The sequence below is a fragment of the Synchiropus splendidus genome, chromosome 5 (assembly GCF_027744825.2).
Source record: "Synchiropus splendidus isolate RoL2022-P1 chromosome 5, RoL_Sspl_1.0, whole genome shotgun sequence".
NCBI classification, from domain to species: Eukaryota; Metazoa; Chordata; class Actinopteri; order Syngnathiformes; family Callionymidae; genus Synchiropus; species Synchiropus splendidus.
This window is the reverse complement of record NC_071338.1, coordinates 15,329,326-15,355,875: the sequence shown is the minus strand read 5'-3', so window position 1 is coordinate 15,355,875 and position 26,550 is coordinate 15,329,326. Positions and strand designations below refer to the sequence as shown.

The 26,550-nt window shown below is 40.7% G+C and overlaps 2 protein-coding genes across 2 annotated transcripts; both read left to right on the top strand.

Moving 5' to 3' along the window:
* The first annotated feature begins 1,828 nt into the window (after positions 1–1,828).
* LOC128758565 (excitatory amino acid transporter 2-like) lies at positions 1,829–20,765 on the top strand. The gene is made up of 11 exons (XM_053864642.1): positions 1,829–1,997; positions 11,273–11,412; positions 11,648–11,800; positions 12,210–12,460; positions 12,558–12,666; positions 13,908–14,034; positions 14,465–14,698; positions 16,305–16,499; positions 16,578–16,712; positions 17,310–17,520; positions 18,245–20,765. The coding sequence occupies exons 2-11, from the start codon at positions 11,283–11,285 to the stop codon at positions 18,314–18,316; spliced, it is 1,617 nt and encodes a 538-aa protein (XP_053720617.1). The 5' UTR covers positions 1,829–1,997; positions 11,273–11,282; the 3' UTR covers positions 18,317–20,765.
* A 162-nt stretch (positions 20,766–20,927) lies between these two features.
* apip (APAF1 interacting protein) lies at positions 20,928–26,212 on the top strand. Its single transcript, XM_053864648.1, has 8 exons — positions 20,928–21,169; positions 22,729–22,796; positions 23,029–23,129; positions 23,452–23,500; positions 23,565–23,682; positions 24,375–24,510; positions 25,439–25,606; positions 25,668–26,212. The coding sequence occupies exons 2-8, from the start codon at positions 22,731–22,733 to the stop codon at positions 25,765–25,767; spliced, it is 738 nt and encodes a 245-aa protein (XP_053720623.1). The 5' UTR covers positions 20,928–21,169; positions 22,729–22,730; the 3' UTR covers positions 25,768–26,212.
* The last annotated feature ends 338 nt before the right edge of the window (positions 26,213–26,550 follow it).

The following is a 26,550-nucleotide window of genomic DNA, read 5'->3' as shown; positions in this document are numbered from 1 at the left end:
TCCTGGCTCGCTTCCATCTCTTGGAGAACAACTGACCAGCATTGCTAAAGGGTTCACCTGACTGTACACTGCTTGCCTCATTGTGAAAGAATTTTATTTTACATTTTACAATTTTATTTTTCATTGTTGACAGCCAGTGAGGTAATGCCCCCCTATAAATACAACAAAGGTACCATATGTAATTTGACATGAGCTAACTAAAGCTATCAAAATCATGTGACAGTCCAGGTGGTGCTCTGGCGGTAAGACAGCGCCCAAACAAATGTAGGGAATGAAAGCATATGACGCTATCCTGTGACTCAGATCACACTAATGATTGATGAACGTGACCTCAGAGTCTGGATATAGACTCAAACGTCGGCCTAAATTCAAAGCGGGCCTGTGGCTGGGGCGAGAAGATGCGGGCATCCTGGATACTTCACTTCACTGATACTTTAGAGGAAAGACAAGGCTTTTTAATGATGTCTAACAGATTCAAATTGTCATGTCTGTCCTCAGGGTGCGTTTGAATCATGGTCTCGGGTCTGCTGTCGTCTGATCTCTGCGGTCATCTTCTCTTGGAAGTGACGCCGTCTGAGCTAATGGAACACCGGCTGTGTGTGTTCCAGCAGGTGGCCTCCGGTGTTTATTCTGTGAGATCATCTCATCATAAATTTATTGTATTTTTCCCTCCCCCTTGTCTGTCTCACACACACACGTTGCACACATGTTTCCCTCAAGCCAAATTGCGCAATGGCTTCCGTCGAAGCTCCGCTGACACAGCAGGAGGCGCACAGACGATTGGGCTTTTGTGCAAAAGCATCGACTTCCTCGCTGGAAACCACGACATCACTCGGTTCACTAATGGCTCCTCAAGAAGAGTGTAAGTGTTTTTTTGAAACATCACTTTGCGTCCAAAACACGTCCTTTTAAGAGACCTTGGTCCGGATATAGGATGAAAAATTACTTCCATTATGTAAGTTATCGACTGGAAATACTGTTTCAAAAGCAATTTGATGGTGCATACACTTGTAGATAAGTTGTTACAAGGTCGCTGTCCTTATTAATTTCATAATTGAACTTGCAGCTCCCCTTCGGTGTGAGACTGAATTATTGATCAAATCCAATAGCAGACGCAGATGAGCAAGCACAAGTCCCACGCAGAGGTCAAACCCCCCCACCCAAACCTGGACCTGCTCTCCAGCTTAAGCAGGAACAAGTGTGTCCCTGACAGCCCACCGCGGACAAAATGTACATTCGGGTTCAAAGTGCGTGTGCGGCTTGTTTGCATGTGCGCTAATGCATTCATGAGTTTAGCTGCAGACTGTCCAACATGTGCCATCATTGAGAAACACACTGAGAGGATTTGCTAAACTTAGCTCCGACTCGTGAGTTGCAGACGGCCGCTGTGCTCCCCGCAGATTTGCCCAGGACATTTTTTTAAGCTGCGACTATCAAACAAGGAGCCGCTCATGTAGGAGTAGATGGTTTTTGAATGATGCAAATGGAACAGCAAAACAGTTTCAAAACATGAGACAACTAAAGATAGACCCAGGTTTGCCCCGGTGAAAGCTTCTGGACATCATTTATTCCAATATATTTAGACAACAACTTCATGACAAAAATAATAATAATAATAAAAAAAAGGAAATGTTGAAGTGACTTGGCATGTTATTTTTAACTCCCCTGTGGATGATGTCACGATGCTAAAAATGAGCGAAAGGGCTGCTAATCACAAGGAGAGAACACTCCGCCCACACACGCATGCAGGTGAATCCCCACCTTTCCCGTCTGCTTCTCTCCTTGTGCTGAAGTGTCGGCCTCAGTGCACGCACAGGGAGACCTGAGGTTGTAAAGGGGGCGGAGCAAAGATTTGTCCACCTGACAGTCAGAGCCCAGGGAGAAGCTGCATCAGTACCTGAGGAATATCTTTACTCTCTGTCAGCAAATATCAAGCAGCTGTTATTAAAGAATTGGAAGATTACGTTGATCTAAGAAGGCAAGCAAAACGTCCACAGGTGAGCCACTTTTAGAGGAGTGATGTCAGAGCAGGGCGGCCACTGTAGCTTGTCAAAGTTTGGTGCAGCATTATGCAGAGCTGGAGTCCCATGTGTTCAGTGGTTTACCATTTAATCTGCTGCTTTTAACCTCATGTTTTGAGAACACAGTGACTGTATTTCTGCACCTAGATTCATGTTGTGTTTTTTGTGTCACTTCTGAGTTGTTTGTCATTAAAAATAGACATCATATTGTTGTGGGATGGAGGTGCATAATTGCATTATTTTTGGACAAAAATACAATAACTGACACCACGTCAGATATTACTCAGATTCCTTCATCACAGCATTCAACTGATTTAAATTAAGATTTTGTATGACATAATACGATGTTTAGATGCATATTATCATCTGTCAATTATGTATAAAAACCCTCCCTACGTTGCTCAAAAGAAAATGATATTTGCTATTCATTTCTCATGACATATAAATAAATAAATATTAGCACCTTCTGCAGCAATGTGCATATTAAAATCTTGAACAAAATAAAACACTATTTGTATTACCTTGGAAAATGAAGTGAAAAATAATTTTAGATATAAGGCGCATCCAAGGATCTGCGGGTCTAGTGATGTAAAGTGATGAACAACATGTTAAAGTGGACAGGAAGCCAATGCATCGTCGCTAAACCTGAAGCTATGTGATGTTGTGAATCAGATCCTGTTAAAAGCCTCACTGATGTGTTTTGGACCGGACGGGTAGAGATTTCTTGTTGACGCCTTTGAGGACAGAATTACAGTAATCCAGATGGGAAAAGATGAATGAGTAAATGAGTTGGAATGAGCCGGATTGTGAGAACATGGGTCTGATTTTTGCTAACTGCTTTTTAAATAAGGGAAGAGGATTTTTTTTTTTATGGTTGAATGAAAGTGAGGAGTGTATTGGTCACAAGAAAATTCTACTGCAAGTAGAAACCACAGCTGTTTTGAGGGACCAAGGCTAAAGGTTTTTGAAAAATTTGGCATAATTCAATTGGCGACATCATCAAAACAGGTCAGCATAGCAGCGACTCCTTGAGGTTACGTAGCAGTGGAGAGATATGTCGAGCTGTTGCGTGATCTGGCCGCAATACAACGTGTTTAACAAACTTTAATCAATTTATGGATCACTAAACCCTTTTACTGTCTCCATCAAGGATCTATTTTGGAGCAAATTGCTCCACTGCTCAGGAACGGAGCACGTAATTTCTCACTTGATGCTTGACAGTCTGCTTGACAAGCTGTTGTCAGGGGAGTCCTTTCTCACAGGTTGGGAGAATTTAAAGCGATATTCCCTGCTCAAATGGCGACGACTAAAGTCTTTAAGCCACCATTGGTAGCATGCCAACAAAATGGAGCTGCTCTTCCCGTGATCCTCTCGATAGCATGGCTGCTGCATATGAGCCAGACAGCTGTCTTCTATGCCTCTGGACGCAGCTAGGAAATAAGATGATGGAGGGACCAAATTGACACATAAGGAAGCATTTGTCCACCTTCCCTATGATGGACTGGGAGTTAGGAAACTCCAGGATCAAGACTGGAAGTCTTCTTCTGAATGGAATTGAATTAGATGGTAAAATGTCAGACAACTGAACAGTAACAGTAGTTCCCTGCTGTTTTTTTTCCACCCCTCATTGGAGGCAGTTCTGCTGGAATACCTAGTTCCCCGCTGTATAATGACAGCAGCCTTTGGTTGTTTTGGATTCCCTCAGTCCTAATTTCCTTGAGTTCCTTTCAGTAAACAATTGCACAAAAAAACAGAGCATGTATTCTGCAAAGCTTCATTATTCCAGCCACGAGTCAGAAGAAAGTGAGTGAGAAGGACACTGCTGAGAGGCAGAAACAGACAATGTGCACTCAGTGAAAGAGAATGAACAATGGAGCTTACAAATGGAGCAACACTTATGGGAACAGGGTGACGCAGACAAGGTTAGGATTTAAAGGAAACGTTGGAAATGCAGGAAAAACCTAATAAGCTAACTCAGTAAAGGCAGCCGATTGCAGTACATCATATTGTATTGCGGTGTTAGGCGTTATTTGTTTGTTTTTTGGGTGTTGTTTAGTTAACATTAACATAATAATACCAATCTGTTTTATAGTTTACAATCATCAGAAGTCCCAAGAAATTCCATGTTTACATGTCATTCACATCTATGGCTTCTGCGGAAGTTTCACCGGCTCATTGGGCAAGACTGCATCATGAATGAATCAGGTTCAAGAGCATTTAAACCTGATAGTCCGCATGTCATGAGTCTGGTGACTACGATCACTGATTTGGGGTTCACATAATGGGTCCCCTGTGGTCAGAGACCATGAAACAAAAGTTATTTAAAGACCCAAATAACCAAGAATTGAAACACTAAGGATGAAAGTAGTGACCTATTGTAAATATATCCAAGTTAAAGTACAATATTTTCTGGGGAAATATGTAATATATAAAAGTAAACAAGTCTTCTTTGGGAAAGCTACACTCATAAAATGCTCAAAAAGTTACTCATGCACTTGTATGCATGCTTTGTAAATGTAGCCAGTTGCTACCCTCATCTGAATTAAACCAAGGCTGACCTGACTCAAGTCTCAGTGGTAACTAATACCACTAACAGGAGCCTAGACTGTCATCACCAGGTCCTACAACAACTAGGTTTCACTTGCCATGTTCAACTGGAGCCTGGCTGTAATTCGATATTACTTGTACAAGGTTGGAATCAAATCAAGGCTTTCAAGACAAAGTGATGAACAAACTGAAAACAGTGTTTTCCTCGTCTCGCGGAGCAAATCCCACTATTGACGTTCAAATTATCTTTATTTGACTGAACCACATGAAAATAGATGCAGAAAACCCCACACCATCATTGACAGTCAGTAGTGCCTTTCCAAAATCTCAGCCTTTTTTTTTCATTGCAGAAAAACCTGAGACACACGACCAAAGGGACCTTGGACAAAGATCAGTGTCCCTTTGTCGTAGTTGTAGAAAATCCCTTTCATTTGAAATAAAAAAAAATGAAAAAAGTTGGAGGCTGATACAAACTATAAACTTGCACCATAAAGTCAAGAGCAAAATCAAACTCTGGGAGTCGACCAGTGGAGCAGGTACTTCCACTCACAGTGCAGCACCCTCGATTCCAAATCTAAACATTGCTATGGAAACAGTGCAAATGTTACTACAGCAAGGATCCAGCATTAGAAAAACAGGGTTCCTGTCTCAAAATTGAGAGAAAATATTGGGGGTGCTAGACAGAAGAATCGATGTTCACTTGTGCTACTATTGTGTATGCCAGAGCATTGTCATGAAATTGTTTCTCTGAATATGTCCGCAAATATTAACATTTAAAAATAAAATCAATGAGCTACACTAAAATCTTTTCGACATATAGTTATGAGCAGCTAATAACAATGAGAAATACAACTTTTCAAGGAAAACAGAGGTTTGTTTCCACTCAAAGAGGGTGTTAGAGAATACAGTGAAAAATACAAGTCTTAATCGTGCATTATTTATAGCATGTGTGTTTGGAGTCTGCAATGTCTGATGATGACCTCTGAACAGACTGGATGTAAAAACTATTGAGAAGATGGAAAATAGAAGACAGAAAGATTTAACTCGAAGGATTGGTTTCGAAGTATGAAAAGTAGCTGATTGTATGAATTATTATGCTTTAAAAATGCATGCCACTGTTAAAAATGTATAACTATTTCGTTTCAAACAAAGAATGGTGAAGGAAATGTCATATCTCCGTCATTACCTAATTTAAAAGGACCGTCTCTGAAATGCACCAGGGGGACAGATCACAAATGAATTATTGACCTCTTTGACTGTAAAGGTGCATCACTGTGCGTGCGCTTCAAAATAGAGCCTTATTTTTATTCAACTCTTCTCTTCCTGCTCGAGGCCACGAGGCGTTTCATTAACCTTCTAAATGAGACGGTTCACTCATTTGGCGAAGACGGCAGTGAAAAGCTGAAGGCACATTAGGACCTTGGCATATGTCGCGCTATAATTCCCAAACTTCATTCAGTGGAAGTTACGGTGAGGACCTCAGCAGATAACCGTGACAGAGGACACAGGAACACACTCTCTACTTCACACGAGCAGGTTATTATGGGGCTGCGACACGCATTCATTCTGTTTAATAATTCTGTTTAACACACTTTCCTTCAGAGGTGGCTCTTAAATGTGGCACTGTGAAACTTATAATGGAGGTCAGCCCACTTTTTATCTGAGAGAGGGAAACTCCTCCACACAATGAAGACAAACCTGTTGACATCGGCAGTTTTCACCTGCGAAAGTAATTTGACTTAAAGCTTGACTTCTGTAGAGTCACTTTTATGAGAGCTCAATTGTGGCCATGCATTTTGGGAGTAGGTGTGGGAAAAGTGCATTTTTTTTTCTTTTTCTTTTTTTTTTAGCATGGACCAATTCTAATAGGAAATAGTTGGGTTCAGGGTTAGCAGGAACAAATAATGTTGCTTCATTGAAGGTGAATGTGTGTCCCTTCTCATAGTTACTGGACCAATACCAACAATAGTGGGAGTGAGTTTGTATTTTCTTTACGTTTTATTTTGCTAGTGAATTTCAACACTCTCAAAACTGCATACATTTGATACTAAATACTAATAATATTCCATACTTTGTCGTGTCCAACAAAGAACTTTTTAGTAGCCTTGGCTCTAATAAGGTTGTATATTTTTTGAAGGCTCATTGTGTATTACAACAATAAAAAAAGGCTTTATGATTAAATAGTTTGACACCTGAATGATCAAATTTGACTTGAATCTGTTCACGGTATCTTAAACAGCGGGGTGCTCCAGTGGAGAGCGAGTCTTTTGAGTATTCAGTCCATCAGCACTAGTCCTTCATCATGGATGCTTGGGTTCATGACATCAGACTGTATGATGTGGTGCACCTGAAATTGGTGCACTGTCACATGTTCCCTGTGACAGAAAGTTTGGTCACACTTTAGATTAGGGAACATCTATCACCCAAGATAAACTACTTATTCACACTGTATGTGTATTTGCCACATGTTAGCCAGTAATTAATAATAAAAAAAGTATAGTCTTTAATCGAAATTAATCTCTTCAAGTTCCAGCCCTATAAATTACAATTATTATATAAACATATAGTAACAACATGCCACCATTTCAGTTAAAACTAAGGTTAAAACACTGTATTGTTTTTCTTATGGTTTAACCTTTTTTTCAATGTTAAATAATGAACATTTCGGTTTTGTTTAAATGTAATGGAGAGCAAAAAACAAACTTTTTTTTTCTTTTAATTTAGATTTTTGAAATAAAAAGCAGAAATTTGGTTTATACGTCGCCTGATGTTTTTAGTTGGTGTGGTGAACGTGCACGTCCTAATTTAGCTCAGTTATGATGTTCTTGCCTCTCTGGCGCTGATTTTAAAACAGGATGTCAGTGAGGGAGGGATGAGAGCGCAGTGTTCTGATGGAGCTGAATGCTGCGATCTCACAGCTGCAGACTTGTTCCTGGGTGTGTCTGATCCATCTGGGTGTGTATGTATGCTGGATTAGGATGGCTCAGGACAGATTAGGTAATTATAGACACCTGCTGTCTAAGCGTGGTGTGTGTTGTCAGGTGTTGCAGCATGAGGTCGACCTGGTGTGGAGGGATGAGGAGGTGGAGCCTGTGCTGGAGGACAAATGCTCTGCCATGTGCTTTTTTTCTTCCTCACCATCCAAGCTTGAGCTGTGAGATGCCAAACACACACTTGCTGTATTGATTTCAATCTCTGACTCAAATCAAACCTTCACCCGATGCACAGCAATGAGAAGCAAACATCTTTCAAATGAGTCAAGACCAGAGGGAAGAGGCAGGATTGTAACAGAGGCAAGAGGCCCCATCCTCATACAAAGGTTGCTCCAATGAGAAAGTAAGGGAGGCGCTGACGCCATGGCAACAGCATCGTTTTCAACATGAACAAAAGCCTACAGAGAGAACGTGCCAAAATTGCTTGCAAGCAGAGGGTGATTCAGCAAACTTCAGTTAAATATGAAGGCTTATCTTCCGTACATGCAACAAGAGAGGTCAGAAACAAAGCGTTTCCATCAGATGTTGGTGTAATATTGCACCATGTAGTAGATTAGTGTGTGGCTTGAACATTTTCAAACCCCAAATGGCGATATCAAGTCTTCAAGTCACTGATGAATTTTTTTTTGCTCCTGGTTTGCGAGTGACAGTTGGAGGTGAGAAGCTATAAGCGCAAAGAAGAACAAAGCAGCAGCAGTCACACAGGAATCGAGCATCAGTTCAAGCTTGGCATGTGATGCCACTCTTGTTTTTGCCACTTGTTGTTGACACGTCCTCCTCTGATCATGTCACACTCTGTCTCACCTCTTGGGGCTTCACAGCATACTCAGATCAGTCATGCTCATCCAGTATATAGGAGAACAGGTGCCGAAGAGCCGGCTTCTTGTCTGTAACTGTACCTCACTTTGTGACACAAATACGTCGCCTGGTTCCCTTTGATTGTTAGCAGGAGCAGGCATCTGCAGCGATGACATTTTGCCTGAACTCAACAAGGCCTCAATCCAGAAGTCATATCTAACATTTCCACTTTCCACCAGGAAGGGGGTTTCTTTTTAGATTAGGTCATGAACTTCCTCTTTGCAGTTGCACCTTTCACTTTTTTTTAACCATCTGTGTCTGAGTCTGACCTCTTTTGCTTTATTTCCATTATGCTCCACAAGAAGAGTCCCTCTCATTTCTGTCCTTGTCCTTACCTATATGAAGCTGAGCATCTTCAGCTGCTAACACCGTCTAGTCTTTGTGTCAGAGCTACAGTCCCAAACATCTTGGCAGGTCTCACTACTTGTCCTATAGAGCTGCCCTTTCACTCCTCTGTCACAGATCAGTAGCCTCCTCATGGTCCACACTCTGCTCTTCACCTCTGTCCATCACTCTGAATCGCTGACCTCAACTACTTGCACCTATAACCCCAGTTGAGCAGTCAAATCTTTATTTCTAAGTGACATGTCTCTGTCGTTCAAATTGGACGGCTGATGGAAGTATGCACGTTGGTCGCTTACAAGCCCTTGCATACGCTCGCCCACCGAATTCTCAATAGACTGCTGTAAATGTGGTAGCAACCTTTTTATGCAGCATACCAACCCACGCAACATCATCATCAATAATCTTTAACTTTTAATTGCAGTCATACATTTAATCCGAAGTTGGTTCACTGCCTAATGAACTGCATGGGAAGGCCATCAGTCCGAATCAATATGTGCAGATAAATAAACCCACCACCTCGCTACCAACACAATCAGACTTTGGTCGTAGATTGAAACCAAAATTATTTCACACTGTAAAATATGCAAAAAAAATCTTTCATTCACTGACTCTATAAATGTAAACACACAGTTTAAAACTGGATTTGTACCCAAGTAAACAAAAGTCAAATGTGAGGATATGGCGAGGAAACCTCAAGAGGGATTTCTTTTCCCGCTAATCTTGAGCGAGTGACTCCACCCTTCTGGTCTGGGAGTCTCCTGTCAGACCTCCAGGTTCTTCACATCACCTCGCCTCACTGCTGGTCCTGCAGACTCCTGTGGAGGTGGATTTACTCTGAATTTGAACCTCAAAGTGACTTGTGATTTATTGCACGGAGTTGTTTTCATCTGGACCCACACTTCAGGTTCTGGTTTGGATTTATCGGTGCAAGAGTCATGAGCGATGCAGAAGGCGGCGTAGTCACTCTTCACTAAAACACTTGAAGTTCAACCGGTGAGTACGCAGAGATGCAAGATGGCAGACTTTAAAAATGAATGCATGAATTGACGTAGAAGCAGAGTTGATCCTGGAGGATTCCGCGACTGTGACAATGGCAATGTAGACGGTGTTTTTCCGTCTCCTGGAGATGCACTGCTCTTTCGTCCTCTCATTGCTTATCTTATGTTTCACTCTTGGGAATGCAAAACAATGTTGTTCTGCTGACTTCTGGTTAGTAATCTGTGTTGCAGTTGAGCGGCAGGTCATAGTGACCCTGTTACGTAAGTCAATGACTTGGGTGTTGGAGGTGCTAATTTTATCCACTTTAAGGCTTAAGACTCATTAATGCTGGAGAGCAGCGCATCAGACAGGTGTGATTGACTTGGCAGATGATCTGCTCTCACCCCACCATGTCTGCTGAGCCAAACAATAACCACTGAGCAAAATTGTTTAGAGGACTGATATGATCATGTCCTTGCTAACAACCGGTGTTCTCTGGCAAGAATGACAACACGGTGAGGGACTTGCCCCTGAACAAAGAAGGCGTTTTGCTGATAGATGGCAAAGTGTTTTTTTGGGGGTCACTCTGTGTCAGGGATGAAGACTAAGTGTCGAGGTAACGAAGGGCGTGATCTTCTCAATGACTGTTACATAAGTGTGCGCGTCTGTGATCTGGAGGATTTAAAGGCTGCTCAGGGAGAGAGTTGATCTTTAAGTCAAAGAGGCTTTCCTTCAGACCACAACAAATTTCACTCACCTGCCGCTGCAGTTGAAATCGAAAACTTGAGAATTGGATCTGAATATCGCTCGGAGCGAAGGACGTCGCAATAACATCGAAATGGAGACGTTAAAATGTGATCGTAAAGTTGAACATAATTAATGTGACCATCTGCGTTTCTCTGTCAGTCTGTCTGCAAAATAACTCAAAAATGGATGAGCAGATTTCAGCGACATTTTCTGGATGTGTGGGAGAAAGAAGATTCTGGTGATGTCCCCCATCGCCATCTGGATCCATGACTATTAAAAATAAATAAAAAAGAGAAATCACCTGATAATAGAGGTGTAAAAAGAAGGAAACATTGGAATCAAAATAGCTAAATCATCAATTTCACTTTACAGCCCTGGAAAACGATACGATATGTACATGAAAAACTACTAAATAGAAATCCATCCTTGTATTTAATACTCCAACTATTTGCTGTATAATAAAACCCACCATTGAGACTTTTCATAGTACGACAAATGAAGGTAGTAAAGAAGGTAAGTGATGAAACCAAAAATAAAACATCAGGGTCTAAATGCCTGACAAGGAGCAGCTACAAGCTGGACTTCTTCACAAATAAACTGCTTCCTTTGTCTGAGTCTGCCATTGATTTTGCTCACTTTCCTTTAAAAATAGAAGCTGACTTTTAAAAAATGAAAACAAAAGCTGAATAAGCAGTAAATTATTTCTTGAAAATTTGACAGGGCCAAGATGAACCGACAGAATTGTTCTCAGAAGTGAAAGCTTTCCCGTTCTCTCCGTTCCAGTGCCAACAAAATGCAGAAACAAGTGGAAGTCAGGATGGACGAGAGTCACCTGGAGCCCCCGGTCGACACGGGCGACAGCCTGTGCAGCAGCTTTTGCAATAAAGTCATGAACAACATGGTTCTGACGCTCACCATCCTGGGTAAGTTCCGTGATTTCAGTTTGAGTGAAGCTGTATGATGAAGAATTTAACTTTTTTATTACTGTTTATTGATCGAATTTTACAAAGTACAGGCATTAAATTTTGAAAACGATACATACAATGGTTTATAACTTGTGTAGATGAAGAATTTAACTTTCATGTGAAAAGAAATGACAGAAAAACGACTACATTTTATGCATCGCGTTTGATGTCTTGTATGTTATTTGTCTTCCAGGTGTGTTTCTAGGGTCCATTGCTGGAATGCTGCTGCGACACATATCACCGCTGCATCCAGATGTCATTTTGATCATCAGCTTTCCTGGAGAAATCCTGATGAGGATGCTGAAGATGCTCATTTTGCCTCTTGTTGTTTCAAGTCTGGTGACAGGTGGGGAGAGTCAACTGAAATGGTTAAACACAAAAACAAAAAAAACTAACCAAAAAAAAAGAAGAAAAAAACCCCAACATTATCATTTTATCAAACTGAGTTTTATTATTCAACATTGACTCAAATTCACTTGCATTTTGATGGCTCCAAGTTATAGGCACATTAATAAAATGTTAAATCATTGTTAATATGCTGCAATAAAATGAAGCAATTCGCATTTGACCCCAATTTAAAAACCTCGTCATCAATCTTTCACTGGGCCGACTTTGCCGTGACCTTCAACTACTCCACGATTATACAGATTTATTTTGAAAGTCCAAGCTCATAAATAGCTGTATTTTTTTTTTTAATATGGTGGTGTTTAAGAGCAGGGTGACACTTGAGCCCTGTTTCCACTCTCTGCCAACAGGACTGGCAGGCTTGGATGCTAAATCAAGTGGTCGTTTGGGCACCAGAGCGATGGTTTACTACATGACAACAACAGTGATAGCAGCCGTCCTGGGAGTGATACTGGTGCTGCTCATCCATCCTGGGAACCCCAAGCTGAGGGCAAATCTGGGACAGGGGAAGAAGAATGATGAGGTGTCCAGTGTGGATGCTTTCTTTGATTTAATCCGAAATCTTTTCCCGGAAAACTTGGTCCAGGCCTGCTTCCAACAGGTGGGTGTTTGAGAAAACACGCTTTAACATCTACGCAAGGTGTGAATCATCTCTTAGATGTACCAACTGTTTCTCTTCTCAAACTTTTGCTTATCAGATACAAACAGTAACCACAAAAGTACAGGTGCCCACAAATAGAACCAAAGCGCCTCCGCAGTTCACTGTGAAGAGGTCTCTTCAGTTCAAGAGTGGGATGAACGTCCTGGGTAAGTAAAGTTCTGCGAGTGAAGTTTAAGAAGGACATAAGCAGAGTGTTCACTGACTGACTTACGTAATGAAATGGAAGAACAGTTCCATAGTTTATGACCCAATCCTATTAGCCTAAGAATTGAACCATTCATGTGGAATATGGAATAGCATGTGTATATTATGACAGTTATGTTTTCTTTTATAAACACAATACATTGGAATGAGTTTCAATGTGATCAATTAACACATTTAACGGAGCACCACTCATTTAGCATCTTTAAGTCCAGAATTTTATGCATTTTATTGCTATTTTGTTTGTTTGTTTATAAAAAAAATAATGCTTAAATGTTTACATGATTCTGAGCTGGCACAAAAAAAAAATTATATATATATATATATACATATATATATATATATATATATGCAGCCGTTTCAAAATTTGATTCTTATTTCATGTCTTCCTTGTCTTCATTTACCTGCTACCTCCATCACTCTCTCCTTCATCCAACATGTCCCCTGTGTCTCCTCTCCGTTGGTGTCTTCACTTTTTCCTGTCTTTGTGTCAGACCTTCTGTCGCTGAACTACACATCATGGTGATGTGATACCTATACAGTCCTATAACACTTCCCTTCCACACTGCCTGCACGCTCCTCTTCACCTCATTTGTCTATGCCTGAATAACAATTCCTCATCCTGTCCACACCGAGATAATGGTCTTTAACTCCTCTCCTGGAATTTTCCTGACCTTACATGCCCCCACTTGGTTTCCTGTATACACAATAATACCCAACCTTCTATCGTGTAACGTTCATACACCCACTTCAGCTACTCTGCTCTTCCTTTGCCTCCAAATTCACATTAGCTTCTAGCTTTGCTAGCTTTATATGTATACATGTTATAATTCTTATAAAAGTGAAATTTTATACAAACATTTTCAAGACATTAAATGATCTTTAGTTTAAATAAGGTGATATAAAAACTTGAATATAGCCACCATCGTCATTTATTGTGCTATTGTCAAACTGATGCAAAATAAATGACATTTTGTTGTTGTTTAAATGTATGTATGGGTATATATATATATATATATATTATGTCTATATACATAATGACCGTGATTAAAGCTCAAAATAAGGCGTGATTATGATGAGACCTGCGTATTATATCGCGCTTAAGTTGAATGCAGAACAATGGATTCATGATCAGAAGGGTCTGGATGACTGGTCATAGGAATCTCAATGGCTTCGTCTCTCTCAGGGCTGATTGGATTCTTTGTTGCCTTTGGCGTCATCATGGGGAAAATGGGAGAGAAGGCCAAGCTGATGTTGGAGTTCTTCAACGTGCTGAATGAAATTGTGATGCGGCTTGTTAGCGCAATTATGTGGTAAGTGCCGTTCGTCTGTTTGCAGCACTCCGCGTCCAGCAACGGACCGTTTTCCCAGTTTTTTTTTTTTTTTTCAACGTCTAATCCCAGCCGATGCACAGCACCATGCAGACACTGTTTGTTTGGAAGCAGCAGTGGCGGATGCATTTGAAGAGGTCGTTTATTGGTGTAGAAACATCAAAGTAGTAATCGCTTAAATTTGAATGAGACTATGGTCATGCACAACGGTGGGTTGGATTGATACACAGTTAGTGTGAGTTGCTACTGCGTGTGTATTTCATTTATATCTGCCAGTTTTAGTCAGAGGCAGTGAGGCTTTGTTTAACGCCATACTGTCATATTGCAACCCAAATTTGTGTTCGTGGTGTCTTTGGTGAGGAGTAGTGAGGTGTTCGTTGGGTGCTAAGTGAGTCTCTCTGTGTGACTTCAGGTACTCTCCTGTGGGTATCGCCTGCCTCATCTGTGGCAAAATCATCTCCATCGCTGACCTAGAAGTGGTTGCGAGGCAGCTCGGGATGTACATGGTTACCGTGATAGTGGGTCTCATTATCCACGGTGGGATCTTTCTTCCGGTCATATACTTTGTGATAGTGAAGGAAAATCCCTTCAAGTTCTTCATGGGGATCTTCCAGGCCTGGGTCACAGCACTTGGAACAGCATCCAGGTAGGCATGTGTATATATATATATATGTAAGGCAGCTATAGTGTTGCTCCGCAGTGTCATCTGTGTCTCAGAATTGTCTTTAATTCATCACAAGAATTACACAGACTTACAAAGTATGATTTCGTTGCTCTGTATATTCTCAAAACAATCAAGTCAGCTGCTGTGGTAGTAAAAAATAAGTTTGCAGGTTTATTATTTTCGTTTTAAATAGTTACAGTACATATTTCCAAAAACAAACGAAAGCAATCACACCACAAATATCATGACAATAAGAGTATATTTTTAAGTGTGAGTGACAGCATAATATCACAAAAATATACAAATATTATGACAAAAATATTATATTTCACATAATTATATATATCAAAGACATTCAGATTTATAGCCATTTGACTCAGTATATAATTGCAAACCTTCACATTATCAGACAAAATCAAAAAGCAGTTTCAGTGGGGAAAATGGGAGAAAAAATTAAAAGCAGTACACATTATGTCAGATACTATAACAATGAGTGAAGTAAAATGAGCAAAAAAAACAACAAAAAACTGTACAATCATGTAAGTTTCAAATCAATTTATAGTTTGAAAATAGTCATGACGCCAAACATATGCTTTGAGGCTAACATCTAGCGCAATGAAATTGAATGACCCCGAACTCAGACATCAGGCTTTGAAGTATTGTCTGGAACTAGACAGTGAAGAGACAGACACAAATGCGCTTCTTTGCTTGACACAACTCATTTCCCCCTGCATTGTCATTGAAAAAAAGAAAACGTATTTGGGGAAAGACATAGAGTTACAGGTTTCAGTGAGGCATTGACATGTATATTTTTACGCTACTGCAACTCTTCAGTTTACTATGGTTGCTAAAAGATACACAGTGTTTACTGTTCCACTTGTTGATGGCTAACCCAAAGACAGTATTTTAATTCTGACTTGTGCTGCGCTGATCAAGGAAAAACTGTTATAGTGCACCAGTATCATCACTAAAGAGCAATAAGTGTCAGATTGAAGCAAATCTCCTGAAAACATTTGTTCCTCTGCGACCACCAATTGTAGCAGACCTGGGCAAAGTGCGGCCCGGGGGCCAAATGCGGCCCTTTGACTGTATTTATGTGGCCCTCCTGGAGTCAGAGCAAAACTATAAAACTGACATTGTTGTTGTCTCTGACATTTTGTCTTATGGATTGTTTTTTGTTTATTATGATGTAACTGAAACATAACTTTCTTGTTTAATTATTTTTCTAAATCTTTTCCGTTGGCTATTTTAGGAGTATTTCTTGTCCCTTAAAATACATCAGAATTGAAAGTAAATTTTGAAATGTATGAGCCACATTGACAATCTTTAAATGGAATGTGGTTTAAATTAAATAAAACACAACAAACCAACAGTTTCTATGCATTTTTACAGTGTAGATTCATAATCACACATGATTTTTATTTTCTATTTTCTCTTGTACTCCTCTCTTTGTGTTTGACGGCCCTTCTCAACGGTCACAATATATAACCCGGCCCCTTGGGAAATTTAATTGCCCACCTCTGAATTGTAGCGTCATGCCGACATCATTCTCATCCACTGACTCTTTTGGTATCCTACTGTGAAACAGTGCTGGAACTTTGCCCGTAACTTTCCGGTGCTTGGAAGAGAACTTGGGGATCGACAAGAGAGTCACACGCTTTGTCCTTCCTGTGGGAGCAACCATCAACATGGATGGCACTGCGCTTTACGAGGCCGTGGCGGCCATCTTTATTGCCCAGATGAACGGAATTGACCTGGACTGGGGCCAGATCATAACTGTCAGGTATGAATCCATACGTCAATATAATTATTTCGTGAAGCCTTTTGAGCCGAGTTCATTGTTGCGTGTTTGTTTACCCAGTGCGACGGCCACGCTGGCCAGTGTCGGGGCTGCCAGCATCCCCAGTGCCGGACTGGTGACCATGCTGCTGATCCTAACAGCAGTGGGTCTGCCCACTCAGGACATCAGCCTGCTGGTGGCTGTCGACTGGCTGCTGTGAGTCCAACACACCTGACATTCTCAAAAGTCATATGCATCTGCACTACTGCAAACTGGAACCATTTATGTTCAAAAATATTGGTGGTTAGCTCATCTTTGACTGACTGGAATTGTCATGGCAACTACTGGATCATGGTCAGAAGGAGTCTTGACAACGTCATGGTGGTCTCTTGAACACATCCTTCAATTAAGCCAGTGAATAGTCTCCACACACTCTCCCTCTGGGGGCCATCAACATGACAGAAGCTTTGGGGAGCAGAAAATCAATAATTCCCAGTGAGACGTCGACGGTGGTTTAAACTCTTCCAACAAAATAATCAAAACAATCTTTCTCCATTTGACAGCCTCAACACGAGACCCGGTGTAGCAGAGGTGGCATGATGTTTATTCTGAGAGAAGATTACATTGTGGAATCTTTTCATTTTTTTTGCTAAACTATAAGTTTTAACTCCACTTTATTCAAATTTACCCAAAACAATAGCTAATTTCGATATGGCCAAGTTTGACATATCCAATCCATACTGATGTTATTTGACCCTTTCAGTTGAACTTGCTGGTCCCAACTTACGTAACCCTCCGTTTCCTCATTTGCAGGGATCGTTTCCGCACGTCTGTCAATGTAGTCGGGGATTCGTACGGAGCGGGAATCGTTTACCATCTCTCCAAAGACGAGCTGGACTCGTTTGACGCCCAACAGACGCGGATGGATGAATTTGAGATGTCAAAGTCACAGTCCTTCTATGAGAATAAAACCAACCAGAATGTTTATGCTCACCACAACTCAATCTTGATAGACGACTGCAAGGTACATTTCACATTGACAGACATAGAGACGTGCATGTAGACTTCTCCTCCTCCTCCTCCTCCTGCTCATTGTTGACCATTCACTCGTGTTTGTGATTTCTCCGCCTGACCTTTATCATGGTGCATAGTGATGTGTATTTGAAGGACCTGCAGATGAATGTACTGTGTTCCACACCAACCACTTGTTGTGTGAAAAAGCAGTTTTTGTGGTACCTTTTTTAAACGGAACATTTTTTTCTTTGTACTAAACCTAATCATATTACTTTGCTACCCACCGCACGGTTTCGTCTCTGTAATTGGACATGTATTTATGGCAGCCCAGACCCAATTACTGTTTCATGTGTGTTACCACTGGTATGCGTGAAGACTGCTGTTTCATCCCAAACATGTGGAAAATATGCCCATCTTTATTCAACCTTTTTATATGAGCTCTTCTAGTTCCTTGTGACTGCAACTTTTATTGATCCTAAAGTTGCATTTTGTCTGTTTAGAGATCTGATTCATGTAATTCGGTTGGGCAGAGAATCCATAACATACATGGCCAACAAATCGCAATTGTAAATACTGTATAAATACTGTCACGGTCACACGCAGAATGTTTTTCATGAATGAGTTCAGTGGCTTGTGTCAAAAGTACGCATTGGCTTCTCTGCTCCAAACCGCTGATAGTGTGTTTCTGACGGTGCCTTGGGCCCACAGTTAGATATTCATATCAATTGTTTCAGGTCACCATGGCCAAAAACGGCAAGACTGCCGAGTTCTCGCTTGTTGAGGAGGAACCATGGAAGTGCGAGTAAAGCAGATCCTGATGCTGCTGCGCCTTATCCTGAGTTCCACCTGCTTTTACTTTCTCTTCTCACACACAATTCTACTTATTTGAAGGCCACAGAAAATAGAACAAATGTAAAGTGGGCCACTGTTTTTGTTTCCTTTTGAATTCAACTTTTTTTTTTTTCTGGTAACGGCTCATCTGCTTGTCGTAGATTTCTAAAATGAACAGGTCGAACTGGCACTTTGTACAGAAGAATGGAACACTCAGTCGAGAAGACTCAGGGCCTTATGTGGTGCTTCTGTTTGCTAACGACGTGATTCTTCTAACTTTTGCAACATAACACTTTTTTTGTATTGAAACGTTTTCTTTTTAGCGTCATATGCAAATGCATTCTGAACATGGATCAACATGTGTTGAGGGTGGACCAAGAGTGATGCCAAGAGACTGCTCTTGTGATAAAGAGGCTGACATGCGCCAACTTCAGTCAAACTGTCTTTCATATTGTCGACAAAGATTCACATAAAGAGTCACCTTGAAAATAAAAGTATTAAACAAAGACTATCTCTGTACTCTCCTCCCCATTTTTTTTGAATATGGGATGATTTTCCTTCATTTTAAATGCTTATTATTATAAACCATAAACTTGAACGGTGTAATGACGCAAGAGCAATAATGAAAGACAGCTTGACCTTTGGCTTTTTGACTAATGGGATTACACCATGATGTCACTCCAGGGTCAAGACAAAGATGCAAGCCTCTCTGGCTTAGAGGAGAGGGCGTAGCCTCTATATATGGCAACATACAACGTGGCTAAGAGACTTTAAGATATGTGTCGATTTAGCATTTTTCATAGTAAACATGTCTGCCTGTTTTTCTGAGTCAATGGGAGCGAGAGGGGAAGGGAGTCGATGAATGTCAAATATGTGAAAGAAAGGACAACTCTCCAACTCCCCCAGAACTCTGTTTTTGTTTCAAATTGTTTATTTCTTTGCTTTATGATAACCTTGCCTTGATGATGTCAACTGCAGAGCGCAGTCACAGGGATGACCATCACCGTTTCAGACCAAAGCAAACAATCATTTAACGCAACAACCTGCAAGAGGACGGCTGGGCCCTCCTCTCCAGACCGGGTTTTGTGGAACACTGAATCGTGGAAATCTAACTCACTCTCCCGGTGGGTTTAAGCAATCAGAGTAGGTTTGTTTGGCAAGCGCTTGTTGAACTCCTGGGACATGCCAGACACACACTCACACTGAGGCGCAGCGTGTTGTAAATGTTGCAGCCATGTTGGAAACACCAGCAGCATGATTCACCATAATGGCCGCTTAACAGGCAATTTTGGAGTCAAAACATGACAGCTAGAGCCAGGGACATCGCCCCCTGCTGTCACAGGGGCACATGAAGGGCGTTTTATTTAACTGAGCGTGCGTCAGATCAACTTGGATTTTGCTCTGTGGCTCAGCTTTTATTCCCTATTTTTCTATCAATGGAATACAGACTATTTAACTTGACACTTGCATGTTCAAGTCTGTTTGCCGGGAACAAGAGAGCCAGGACAGAGAGACAATAATCGGGTGCTGGGAGTCCTTGCTACCTTTAATGTTGTGTCTGTGTGTCCCAGTGTTGAAGGGCACCAAACGTGAGCTGATATCAACTCTGTGCAACCTCTCTTCACCAATAGATTTCACCGATTATAACCGATTTATCTTGTTAAATATAAGCATCAGCTTATGTTTTCATGATTAAAGTGCCTCCTTGCACTTTGTGTATGTACTCTATAGTGAAAAAAAATGAATATAGCTGAAACGTTTTGACTCTTTTTGCTATGGTTAAATTTCTATAACCTCTTGTGGTTGAAATAGTGATGAGTTATACTTTATTTTTCTGTGTCAAGATTGTTAGAATTCATGAAAACTTATACTTGAACTTGTTGATACTGACAATATCAACTGGTTTTATTATATTTTCACGTGAGAGTAGGTCAACTTATTTGCGGCAAAGGACCATGTGACCAAATTCCACACTGTTCCTGGAAATTTGACATTGTTGTATATATTTAGCTTGAATTAAAAGACATTTCAAATACATTTTAAGGTGCAGCAATAAAAGCTCCAACAATTGAGATAGAATTTTACATATTAATACATAATGTTGACAGTGTTGTATTTAATCACCAAAAAAAAATTATATATTCAAAAATGAATCGCCACCACATGAAAATGGGAGACAATGATTAGCTTTGCATTTTTTAAAATGATAATAGTTCATAGGTTATTATATATATTTATTTCAACTTTACTTGTTAACTCTGTGTTCATGGTCCAGGAATGAATATTAATCTTTTGCTCAATGAAAGTTGACTGTATGAACGCAAGTCAAAGTAAATCACACCAAGTATTTGTCGACCAATAAGACTTGAGTGTTTTAATACGTGTGTGTAAATATCCATGTAAATTAATAAAGATTTATGGTGAAAGGAACTTTTGTGCGTCTGTTTTCTAACAGGATGTAAATTTGAAACATTTAGTTTGTTTGTTTTTTTAGTCTCTCTCGCTATTACTGAAAACGATGCTTGGAGACAGTTCAACTGACGACACTATAGCCACGTGACTTTTGACGCCATTTGCGTGCGTCAATGTAATAGCTTAGCCTTTTAGCTTTCGTACTCGAACGTCTGCGTCATTCACTTGACATTCCAACGGTCTCTGTTAACCTTAACGAAATAAGCAGGAGCGCAACAACTTCTTTTAGCGAAAAAGTGTAATATCAAATCAACGAGTGGCTCACCGTGTATGTCGCCTCGCGAGTGAGCATTCCATTTGTTGTGTCGCATGCGATGACGTCAAACTAGTGTGTCCCAGGCGTGTGTTTCAGCAAGGTAAGCTTTTGCCTTTTTAAAATCTTTTCCTCACAAGTACATGCAATATTTTTCCAAAAATAATCCTCTTTTATTTCGCTCATTAGCGCTACGTTTCTTTGTCAAAACGGAAGCATACTTCGATATTTCACGAGCAGCCTGAAGTCACACTAAACTTCAGGAGTGAACTACGCGCATGTTATTGAATAGTTAGCCGTGTTGTCTGTGTTTTCGCAAAGTCCAGTCACCTTAATCATGTTGTCTCCGACCACAAAATGCTCCACAGTTATGACGCGTGTAGAAAGCCCATAACACCATGCAAGTCAATTGCACTCCTTTTGTCTTTCGTCTGCACTTGACTTGTGGACTTCAGTGGTCGTTAGAAGTAGAACTGATGTCTTCACTGCTCACTAAATACAACTGGTATATGTGTAAAGTATGACACTTTTATACGGAAATGTGCATCCTATTAGCATTTCCCATGGAATGGCTAAAGTGCCTGCAACTCTGAGCAAGTTCACAACTCGCAGGTACACTGGCAACTTCCAAGCGACACTCATACCAGTCCTTTAAAAGCCACACCGCCATAGGCGTCTCAAAATGCAGATTTCTTTTATGGAAATTAAACATTGATTCTATATACTATGTATATATATATATATATATATATATATATATATATATATATATATATATATATATACACACACACACACACAGTGGTACCTTGGTTCTCGACCACAATCCGTTCCAGACGACCGTTCGAGAAACGATTTGTTCGAAATCTGAATCGATTTTTCCCATTACAATGAATGGAAAAATAAATAATGTGTTCCAAGCCTTAAAATAGTCTTTTGTAGGAGTGAATGTAGAGTGTCTGCTGCAGGTGCGCTGTTTGTCTATGTGTGTGTGGCCGCTGCATGTGGGAGGGGTTGCCGAGTGAGTGACGTCTCTCCAGAAGTGAAGAGGTGCCCGGTGCGTGTCCAGCTCTGAATGTGCGCTTCTGTGCAGTTTGGCTGTGACAAAGTCATAAACCAAGTTCCAAGCTCCAGCCGACTACAGGACATCGAACCCTGGAGTGTGCGCTCCCGCCTCAGAGGTGTGGAGAGCGAGCACTTCCCCTGTGACACTCTACCATGGTTCAATGCGGAGACAGGAAAGGTTTTACACCTCAATATGTAGAAAAAACAGTCAGTAAATGTAGCTAACGGGACACGTCTGCATACAGAGGCTGTGTTATGCACAATAACAAAGCGTGTCGTGGGTCAGCTGATCGGCCTGCGCACGTTATGGTTTTTCGGGGTCGCTCGAGTTCTAGATTTTTGTTTGAAATCCAAACCAAAAAAATCTCAAAATTTTTGTTGGAACTCCAATTTGGAACTCACAGCTCTCAGAGCCACAATGCTATTTTAGCCTCATCTTTGATGCCAGGTTATTATTAGCCTCTTCAGTTGTGCTTTTGCTTGACATGACAAAGGGTTTTCATTAGAAATAATCTGATTAAATATATCCACTTATTTCATTGAGTCTTATCATTAACTTAGTGGATTAATCAAATGACGTCTTGTTTGTTGTTGAAGACATGTCGTCTCTGTGTGGCACGGGCGACGACTGCACAGATGCAGATGAAAAATCCCTGAAGAAGCAGGCAAGTGCCAGATGACATGCACACGCACACGGACTGACAGACAAACTAAATTAGATTTTGCAAAGTGTTCATTCTGTAGTTGAAGCATTGATCTATGTTTTCTTTGAAACTCGCGACTATTGCTTAGCATAATTTTATTAATGATAATAATAATAATAAAATAAAATACTATTTAACACACCGAAGAGCTGGGAACTGATCCTAAGATTTACAGTTTCATTCAATGTTCCAGGATCAGGAGCACCCACGTCTCCTAATTCCGGAACTCTGTCGACTGTTCTACCAGCTGGGATGGGTAACAGGAACTGGTGGAGGGATCAGCTTGAGAAGAGGGTCTGTATCTGCATTGTTTTTTCACATGACACAGAATAAAGGTTTCCAGCAGTGAAACAGGTGTGGACAAAGCATATAAAAATGAGCCTCAATGGAAATAATGCAGTGCTAACATGCTCAGATTTTCACTGGGATTGACGGGCAAAATAAAAAAGTACATTAGAGGGACTGCTCATGGAGAAAGGTTTGGAGACCATGTCAGACTTCTGAGCTGAAGTTCTTACATTTCAAATGCACTCCTTTGTAGAGTTCCTCATCACAAGAAAATGTGAGGGCATGCTAGATATTAAATGATAAATTATGTCTTCATGTTTCGGCACAGAGATCAGATCTTCATTGCACCATCAGGCGTCCAGAAAGAAAGAATACAGGTAGTGTTTTTTCCTCAAATTTGGAGTGCTCTGTTTACAGTCTAACTGGATGTTGATTTTGCAGCCTGAAGACATGTTTGTGTGTGATTTGCAAGAGCGGGACATCTGCTGTCCACCTGCCTGGAAGAAGTTAAAAAAAAGCCAGTGCACCCCTCTTTTTATGAACGCCTATCATATGAGGGGTGAGTGTCTTTCCCATGATCATATTCTTAAGTCGTAAGAAAGCAAAATCACTTTCAAGTGCATATGTACTGCATCTGTAAAGGTATAACACGAATAAAATTAATGAAATAGGAGATGAAAGTTGACACTGTATTCATATAGTGCTTTTAAAAATGATTTTCTGACAAAGAAACCAGAACAACCAATTTTGTTTTGGTCCAAAAATGATCGTTCACGGAATGTAACGCAGCAAAATCTTTAGATACATAGACTAAAATATATTTATTCTTGTCAATGCTATTATTATTATTGTGCTTGTTGTAATAATAAATTGTTTTAATTTATTAGTTTCTATATAAGAAAGCACAGTTTTGATCACTATGTTACAATTTGATCTTATTTTCAAATGCCAATTCTGTTCTTAAAGGATTATCACACTACTGCTGCTGCTATATCATGACTATTGGTTGTGAGGTACCTTCTGATTCCCACTTTGTGATTCATATGGTTAGTATATAGTAACAAATGGAAATAAAGTCAGATCAAGGCCAGTCTTTTTAATCAACCACCTTTTTTGTACATTTAAAAAAACTTTTGCGACAAAATGTTTTCTCCTTACATGTGTTATTTATTTTTAAAAGAAGAACAGCAAAAGTGATTGAAATCGGGTTGTTTTTTTCTTCTTTTTTTCCGCCCTCAACAACTGACGCAGGGGCTCATGCTGTGATACATACCCACTCCAAGGCTGCGGTGATGGCCACGTTGCTGTATCCCGGTAAAGAGTTCAGAATAACACACCAGGAGATGATCAAGGGGATTCGCAAAGGCTCTTCAGGCTCCAACTATCAGTATGTAATTCAGCAGCCAAGAAAACATTTATTGCAGTCAAGCTTGTAATTTACTGGGTGGAATATCTTACTTCTCAGGGAGAAAATTCTGGATCCCTCACTTTTATCGAGATCAAAACCATGCTGAAACTGATTAGACTCATTTTCCCTCTTGCTTTGCTCTGTCCAAACAGATTAGATGAGGGTCTCTGAGCAAATTATTTCTTCATCTGTCTTAAAAATAAGTGGCTTTCTGTGTGGCTATTCCTGGCACAGCTGTGGCATTGGATGGCATGGGGGTATCGCCATCTCTGATATTAGTCTGTTAGTGATTTTTAAGATAATCTGTTTTATTTTTTTATGTATTCATACAAGCTCAAAAAGAAAACAAATGCATAATGGAACCCCAGACCGTTTAAAAAATGAACCCTGTGCTGGCTGCCTATCACAGGGCCCAGAGAGAGGAACAATATGTATATTTTTGGACAGTGGGAGGAAACCAGAGTGCCGGGGGTAAACCCACTCCGTCATGGGGAGTATGTTCAACTCCACAAATGACTCTGATTCAATACATTAGTGCGCTAGAATCCAGTCAGAACACAGTCGGTCGTGGCCCAGATGATACACAACAGACAAGATGAGTCGCTGCGTCATGACCCCTGGAATAGGTCAAGCTAACGCTAGTGACTCATTTATAGCCCCACTTTATAACCACAAAGTTGGGCTTATTCAAGTGGTGGAGAGTGACAGGGAGACCCATGAGCAGCAGTTAATGTTTATAGGCTGAATGCTACCTGTCCCACCGCATAGTCCTCGTCCCTTCTGGATCCACAAGTCGTCTGTTGAATTTGACATCACATACTACTGCTGGCTGTAGGGAGCGTCCACTATGCACTAACCACAATGCTTGAAACCTTTGATCTCAATTGGTCCTCTGTGGCTCACACAGATATGACGACACCCTGGTGGTGCCAATTGTTGAGAACACGCCAGAAGAGAAGGATTTGAAGGATCGCATGGCTCGAGCGATGGAGGAATACCCGGAGTCATGCGCCGTTCTGGTGCGCAGACACGGAGTGTATGTGTGGGGTGAGACATGGGAGAAAGCCAAGACCATGTGAGTGCTTCACTGCCCACCTTTTGAAGTAGTCTGTTATTTACGCTGGCGTCTTCCTTAGGTGCGAGTGCTACGATTATCTGTTCGACATCGCCGTCCAGATGAAACAGTGCGGCCTGGATCCGTCCGCTCTGCCTACAGAAGAGAAAGGGATAATTTGATGCTACTGTTGTCATGTGCCATTTGAACCAGAGAGTGTGTTGAAATAAAAGAAAAAAGGCTGTGCGTCAAAGAGCATTTTGGACAAGTGTCTTGCCAAGTGTCCAGCAGCCAAAACCAACCCTGATCAGAACTTTGGAGTTATAAATGCTAACCTGCGCAAATCAAGTGTTATTCAGCATATTTTGTTATTAATACCTCATTTATATCACAGTTGTCTTCCTGTGCCGGTGTCAAATATTTGTATTTTAATATTTCACTTATTTCACAGAAACACAATGTTTCCCCTATAAGTGTTACAGTGCTGCAATGCGAGTCAATTCAATGTGAGTAGTGCTACTGAGAGTGTATATGCACAAATGTTGAAGGTTAGCTAGCTAGCTAGAACTGTCGCGCCACCTTCTCCTTGAAATATGGATTTGTCCTGTGTTTGACATGGAAATAAAGTGTCCCCTATTGCACTATCATGGTAGGAGATTTGTTGTGTCTTTGCGATGAAACCGGTCCTGTCAGAACCGGAGCCGGCTATTTTTGTTGTTGATCACGTTTACTGTGGTACAGCCTGATGATGGAAGCATGTTTACTTCTTGGTGCGTCCGTAAGACAGTTAAACTATTTTCTGAAGATGATGGATATTTGTGCGATTTACTTGAAATGTCAAAAGTGAATTCTGCAATGAATTGCAAGGAAACTCTAAATGTTTATTGCTAAAATAATGCAGGCAAAGAAAAATTGTAGAGAAGGAAATATGCAACATGAACATACGCTGTACAGAGCCACTCGTG

Excerpts from the sequence above, each read along its gene's own strand:
- LOC128758565 (XM_053864642.1), top strand. The coding sequence starts at position 11,283 with ATGCAGAAACAAGTGGAAGTCAGGATGGACGAGAGTCACCTGGAGCCC. Across the intron at positions 11,413-11,647 it reads TCTGACGCTCACCATCCTGG|GTGTGTTTCTAGGGTCCATT; the intron begins GTAAGTTCCGTG and ends TTTGTCTTCCAG. Across the intron at positions 11,801-12,209 it reads TGTTTCAAGTCTGGTGACAG|GACTGGCAGGCTTGGATGCT; the intron begins GTGGGGAGAGTC and ends CTCTGCCAACAG.
- apip (XM_053864648.1), top strand. The coding sequence starts at position 22,731 with ATGTCGTCTCTGTGTGGCACGGGCGACGACTGCACAGATGCAGATGAA. Across the intron at positions 23,501-23,564 it reads TCCAGAAAGAAAGAATACAG|CCTGAAGACATGTTTGTGTG; the intron begins GTAGTGTTTTTT and ends TTGATTTTGCAG. Across the intron at positions 25,607-25,667 it reads TGGGAGAAAGCCAAGACCAT|GTGCGAGTGCTACGATTATC; the intron begins GTGAGTGCTTCA and ends CGTCTTCCTTAG.